Source organism: Gadus chalcogrammus, chromosome 14 (genome assembly GCF_026213295.1).
Source record: "Gadus chalcogrammus isolate NIFS_2021 chromosome 14, NIFS_Gcha_1.0, whole genome shotgun sequence".
In the NCBI taxonomy this organism is placed as follows: Eukaryota; Metazoa; Chordata; class Actinopteri; order Gadiformes; family Gadidae; genus Gadus; species Gadus chalcogrammus.
In genome coordinates, this window is record NC_079425.1 from 3,238,831 (window position 1) to 3,246,330 (window position 7,500).

The 7,500-nt window shown below is 49.5% G+C and overlaps 1 protein-coding gene across 1 annotated transcript in view; it reads right to left on the reverse strand.

The window, feature by feature from the left end:
* Positions 1-3,783, reverse strand: part of nav2a (neuron navigator 2a) — an 18,274-nt gene extending 14,491 nt beyond the window's left edge. Inside the window, exon 1 of the mRNA XM_056608010.1 lies at positions 3,658-3,783. Within this exon, the coding sequence (XP_056463985.1) occupies positions 3,658-3,783 (126 nt within the window). The remainder of the gene's footprint in view (positions 1-3,657) is intronic.
* Positions 3,784-7,500: the final 3,717 nt, after the last annotated feature.

Below are 7,500 nucleotides of genomic sequence, written 5' to 3' on the forward strand. Positions count from 1 at the left end.
TCTCTCTCTCTCTCTCTCTCTCTCTCTCTCTCTCTCTCTCTCTCTCTCTCTCTCTCTCTCTCTCTCTCTCTCTCTCTCTCTCTCTCTCTCTCTCTCTCTCTCTCTCTCTCTCTCTCTCTCTCTCTCTCTCTCAAATAGACAGGTTCTCTTCTGCTGGCTAGAGCCAATTAAAGAGTCCGACTTCTGTTTTAGCAACGGCACGCTTGAACGGTCAAAGGACAGGAAGAGAGGGAGAGCAGAGGGGAAGAGCAAAGGGGGAGATAGAGAGAGGAAGAAAGGGTTGCCCTTCCTAACAACATGCAGTTGAATTCAGCATTGTTCAAGGATTCAAAAAATTCCCTTAGTTTCCCAATGAGCTGAAGAAAAGCCCCAGTTTGTTGTACCGGTGGCAGCCCAGTTTGGTGTACTGGCAGCCCAGTGTGGTGTACTGGCAGCCCAGTGTGGTGTACTGGCATTTGGTGTACTGTGTATATTCAAACATGAATTATCATTCAATGTATCTGTAATGTATACACATTGGTGATTCATTGGTTCATTGTTTCGTTATTTTGAGATGTACAACATTTCATTCTTTCTTTCTTTCTTTATTATTTTCTTGTTGGGTACTTTGGCAATACCAAGATGTTTTTGTCAGGTCAAAAAAGAAATAGAAATATACTTGAGAGACAGAGAATAAGACAGAGAGAGAATGATACATACAGAGAGAGAGAGACAGAGAGAGAGAGACAGAGAGAGAGAGACAGAGAGAGAGAGACAGAGGGAGAGGTAGAGGGATAAATATGACCACCTGTCTTGCCGACACCCCCAACAGTGGAGACAGCTTTTGGGAAGACGCATAAAGAAACAGTTACCAGAGGTGGGGACTGTGGGCACTGGGCCAAACAGGGAATGTGATGTGTGTGTGCGCAGGGTGTGTCAGTGTGTGTGTGTGTGTGTTAAATGACAGTTGCATTTCACCCCAGGGGAATTGAAAGGTACAAAAGGTCTGATGTGATGAGACCATTAGCAGCCCTCCAAGGCATGTGGCTGTGAGTGCGCACGCACGCGCACACACACACACCCCACACACACACACCCACACACTTTAAAACAGAGAGAGAGAAAGAAACAGAGTCAGGGAGAGCTAGAGAGGGAGAGAGATAGAGCTGGAGGGAGAGCGAGAGAGAGCCAAATAGAGAGAGAGAAGAGAGAGAGACCTAGTCAGAGAGAGCGAGTCTGAGAAAGGGAGAGAGAGAGAGACAGAGTCGGAGAGAGAGAGACCGAGAGAGAGTTACACAGAGTCAGAGAGAGACAGCGAGAGAGAGAGAGTGCGAGACGGAGGCAATGTCCTGAGAGAGAGAAGGAGAGAGAGAGAAAGGGGAGTGATGTAATTGAACTACACTGTAAAAAGATTAAGAGCCAACTGTTACTGGCCAAATAAATATGATCAGATAAAACTTCACATTGATCCAATTTGCCGCCCTCACATTGCACAATCTCACACACACACACACACACACACACACACACACACACACACACACACACACACACACACACACACACACACACACACACACACACACACACACACACACACACACACACACACAGTTTTCTTGAGATCGAGATCGGCATTCACTGTGGAGTTTGCTCTAAAGCCTTCCCCCCTTCCCATTGATCTGTGGCTCACTGCGATACAAGGAGACAGGCCCCCACCTACCGACCATCAAAGAGAGAGAGGGGGGGGGATCCAGGGTCAGCTGAGAAGCAGTTGGGCCTGTACGACAAGACACGGGTCTGGGCTTACAGCAGGGGCCCGGGGCCGCGGGGTCTCCCAGCACAGCCCTGTCTCCCAGCTAGGCCTGGGCAATAAAACAATAAACGATCGTAGATAGATATCGTGATAGACCTTTGGATCAATATCAATATAAAACAGGTTCAATATATATCGATAAGAGACTGGACCAGCCAATCTAGCAGCTTGTTTTGTTACACAAACACAGTTCCATACTTATTTACTATATATATATATATATATATATATATATATATATATATATATAATAATAGAGTCTTTATCAATGAAGAACATTTGAAAAAAATATATTTTTCAAAAAGTGTTTAAATCCAGCATGGTAATTCCTAGTCTTTTTAGGTCATTAAAATGATCAATAGTTATCGATATCAATCGATATGATCAAGTTATATCGTGCTACGTCTTCCAGCCGTACCGCCCAGGCCAGGCCTACTCTCAGCCCAACCTCAGAGCGCCCCAGAGCAGCTAATAGGAACCTGCTGTCAGAGGCCGTTAACACATTTACACCAGCAGCCCCCCCCCCCCCCCCCCTCCCTCGCCTCGACCTCCATCATCTGTCTCCCCCCCCCCCCCCCCCCCCTCGCCTCGACCTCCATCATCTGTCTCCTGTCTCCGACGGCAGAGGGACGGACACAGCTGGGGTTCAATAATCAGAAACACACAGGTGCACACACGGACCCACACACCAACGGACACACGCACACATAGACACACACACACACACACACACACATATGAACGGACACACGCACACAAACGCACACACATATTGGAGCATAAGGCCGGCGTTGTCATAGCTTTGATTTATTTTTTTGTTGGAAGTTATACCTTTTACCAAATGCCATATGCACTGACCCTATGGTTTTTTTTGGTGCCGTGAAAGCAGTGCAGATGGGACTGCTAAATAAAGCCAGTGTGGATCTAAATTTCGTCTAGCAGCTCAATACAGCTGTGGTCCGGACCCTCAATGAGCGCCTACATAAATCCTGTCGTCACTCTACTCTTCTGTACATTTCTTTCAAGGACTCTTTCAATATGTTCTGCTTTATAGCCACGCCCCTCGGTTTTTAAAGCGGCAGTAAACCCCTAATCGTGTCTTTTATGATTTTAAACACCTTATTCTGTCTTCTATGATCTGGGATATTAAGTGACCATTACATCACTGCTATTCAAATAATACCGTTATTTAGAAGATAAAATGTGCCAGTCGCCAAACAGTTTGTGAATGTATTACTCTGCTCCGAACTCAGGTGCTGTTTGCCAAGGCAGTTCGCTATCTCTCGCAGCGGAGTGCGTGGTTGAGCCGTCAGGGCAGCGGTTTATGCTGTTGGCTGAGTCCCAGAGCCACAAGCTTCTCTAACACTAGTATAGCTTTAAAGAAGAGTATCACAACGTAGGTGTGAGCTGTGACCATGAGGATAACACGATCCTGCGGGCCCTAAACACATTTTTCAAAGTCTGGTGTGGTTTGAATTACGGGCTGAATTACGGGGTTCACTCACACGTTAGTAGCTCCTATCTTCTGCCCACATCTTGTTTGGGTTTAAATGTGTTTGACCTCCGACGGGTGAGACCTGTTCTCTGGCCTTAATGAATCATCCATCACACAAACAGGCGATCTCCCACACACACACACACACACACACACACGCACACACACACACACACACACACACACGGCCATTCCTAACAAAATACTGACTGAATTGGACAAATTGCAGTAGATGAGAAGTACACACAGATACACACACGCTGAAGACGAGACATACATTTCTAAGGACGAGCTTTAGTGGATTCATGTCTAACCTGCCTCACCCTCCCTGCCTTATTCCCTGACACCCAGTAGGGCAGCGGGTTACCATCGCCTGAAGCCATGTTCTCCTCAGAGACATGAAACACGGCCTCCTGCAGAGCTCCAGCTCAGCCTCCAGCATCACCCCGCTCCCTGTAGCTCCCAGCCCGGCGCCACACCTCGCAATCCCCATCATCACTGTGGATCCCCCTCGTCATCCTCCAGGTGCTTTCGTTTTGTTCACTGCACGTGTCCTGGTTCTCCAAAGCTTTATCTCTCCTTTCAAATGTTACGCTGACATTTACGCAATTCTCTCTCTCTCTCTCTCTCTCTCTCTCTCTCTCTCTCTCTCTCTCTCTCTCTCTCTCTCTCTCTCTCTCTCTCTCTCTCTCTCTCTCTCTCTCTCTCTCTCTCTCTCTCTCTCTCTCTCTCTCTCTCTCTCTCTCTCTCTCTCTCTCTCTCTCTCTCTCTCTCAGGAATTCCCCGGGAGCATCCCGATGCTCTAAATGGGATTACATCAAATTCCCACTGCCTGGCCCCTCCCATTATGGGAAGAACCATAATCCGCCATATCAAAAAAGCTGGAAATCCTGTTACTGGAGGAGGAAACTAATTGAATCCGTTGACACAATCTCGGCCATTCGTCCTCCCATCTCCGCGACAACACCACCCCTCCCCTCCCCCACCACACGCGCAAACACACACACACACACACACACACACACACACACACGCTATGGCTAACATGGATTCAATCTGGATTTGTTTTGTCGATGGCAGCCTAGGTCCTCCACAGTGTGTTTCTAGATTCCTCTTGATAAAATCCCATCAACGCCTTTGTGTGTGTGTGTGTGTGTGTGTGTGTGTGTGTGTGTGTGTGTGTGTGTGTGTGTGTGTGTGTGTGTGTGTGTGTGTGTGTGTGTGGAGTGAGAGCGGTGGTGTGTGTGTGGCTTTTCTTCAATCTCCCAGCAGGTCAAATGGACATCAGACCTTTAATGGGACATGAGTGATTGCGTTGCCTTTTCTGAAGGGGGGGTTGAGTGTGCGTTTAATAGTAATAACAGAGGAGGCTAATAAGAGGTGGGAGGTGGGGGAGGGGGGGATGACCCCAGACAGATGACCCCTGCTTGGCTGTGGTCGGATGACATGCAGCAGCAGGAGAGATGGGGGTTGGAGAAGGTACGGGAAGGAGAGAGGCTGCTGGGATTCAGGTAAGAAGAGGAAGAAAGAGAGAGCGAGAGAGAGAGAAAGAAAGAGAGAGGAATGAATAAGGAAATTGGGAGTAGAAAAAGACAGAAAAGAAGAATAAACTGGCGTAACTATCTATTCATCCAACAAAACTGAGAGACCTTGGAGATCTCTCTGGCCTAGTTTAATATTGATGTTTTCTGTGCGTGGGTCTGTGTGTGCGTGTGCGTGTGTGTGTGTGTGTGTCTGTGTGCTGGCCTAATGATGTGGACATAATGAGGACAGAGGAGGTCAGTGAAGTGTGTGTGTGTGTGTGTGTGTGTGTGTGTGTGTGTGTGTGTGTGTGTGTGTGTGTGTGTGTGTGTGTGTGTGTGTGTGTGTGTGTGTGTGTGTGTGTGTGTCAGATACAAGCTACACCTGTAGAGGCCACTGTGGGATGGATGAGGGCTCGATGCATGATGGGACATCAAGGGCAGCAGGCAGCACGGGAGCAACACGGCACTGCGCCGTTCGCTTCACCATTGCCGCCATGACCACCTCCACCACCTCCATCACCATGAACACCTCCTCCTCCACCACCACCATCACCATGAACACCTCCTCCACCACCACCTCCACCACCTGCATCACCATGAACACCTCCTCCACCACCACCATCACCATGAACACCTCCTCCTCCACCACCACCATCACCATGAACACCTCCTCCACCACCACCTCCACCACCTGCATCACCATGAACACCTCCTCCACCACCACCATCACCATGAACACCTCCTCCTCCACCACCACCATCACCATGAACACCTCCTCCACCACCACCTCCACCACCACCATCACCATGAACACCTCCTCCTCCACCACCACCATCACCATGAACACCACCTCCTCCACCACCACCATCACCATGAACACCTCCTCCACCACCACCTCCACCACCTGCATCACCATGAACACCTCCTCCACCACCACCTCCACCACCTGCATCACCATGAACACCTCCTCCACCACCACCATCACCATGAACACCTCCTCCACCACCACCTCCACCACCTGCATCACCATGAACACCTCCTCCTCCACCACCACCATCACCATGAACACCTCCTCCACCACCATCTCCACCACCTGCATCACCATGAACACCTCCTCCACCACCACCATCACCATGAACACCTCCTCCACCACCACCATCACCATGAACACCTCCTCCACCACCACCTCCACCACCTGCATCACCATGAACACCTCCTCCTCCACCACCACCATCACCATGAACACCTCCTCCACCACCATCTCCACCACCTGCATCACCATGAACACCTCCTCCACCACCACCATCACCATGAACACCTCCTCCACCACCGCCTCCACCTACACTATAACCATGACCACTACCACCATGAACACCTCCTCCACCACCACCACCATCACCATGAACACCTCCTCCACCACCACCTCCACCACCAGCATCACCATGAACACCTCCTCCACCACCACCTCCACCACCACCATCACCATGAACACCTCCTCCACCACCACCTCCACCACCAGCATCACCCTGAACACCTCCTCCACCACCGCCTCCACCTACACCATAACCATGACCACTACCACCATGAACACCTCCTCCACCACCACCACCATCACCATGAACACCTCCTCCTCCGCCACCTCCACCACCAGCATCACCATGAACACCTCCTCCACCACCACCTCCACCACCACCATCACCATGAACACCTCCTCCACCACCATCTCCACCACCAGCATCACCCTGAACACCTCCTCCACCACCGCCTCCACCTACACCATAACCATGACCACTACCACCATGAACACCTCCTCCACCACCACCACCATCACCATGAACACCTCCTCCTCCGCCACCTCCACCACCACCATCACCATGAACACCACCACCTCCACCATCACCATGAACACCTCCTCCACCACCACCTCCACCACCACCATCACCATGAACACCTCCTCCACCACCACCATCACCATGAACACCTCCTCCACCACCACCATCATCATCGCTATAACCACCATCGCCACCATCATCACATCAAACTCATCTCCTCTCTAGATCCTTCCATCCATTTCCTTGACCTTATAATAACTGGAACTCCAATTGATCACATGCACACAGTCACCCAGGGAGGGACACACGCACACAAACCCCCCCACACACATCCACACACATCTACGATAGGGTCTTCAATGAGCTTAACCTGTGTCGGGAGGTGGACGACGTGGAACAAGAGGATAGGCCTTTATGGAGTCGGGGATTCCATTAAGAGGATTTACGTGTCATTAAGTTGTTACTAACTTCTACGCTGTCGCCAAATCCTCAACAAGCATGGCAATGGTTTAAATGAGTACTTGGTTAATAATGTGCCAGACCTTGATGTCGAGGTATAAATATATTTATAATATTAGTGGCAGAGTTTGGCTGATCTCATTATAAAAACAGACATAGATCTTCTTGAAAGAGTTAGCTTTTTTAGCAAGCTCTGTGCTGGCAACATGGTCTCTGTGGATAATGATCAGACAGGCTATTGCTCGGTGGATTACTTATTAGGCATTAATAGTCAACGGATAACAGTCTCCAGTGAACTGTTTATCAAAGCCTGTTACCTCACAGTAGAAAATCATCCAATAGAAAAGTGTCCCTGTGATGCTGGCGATTTCCATTATTTCATCACCACATGTACTC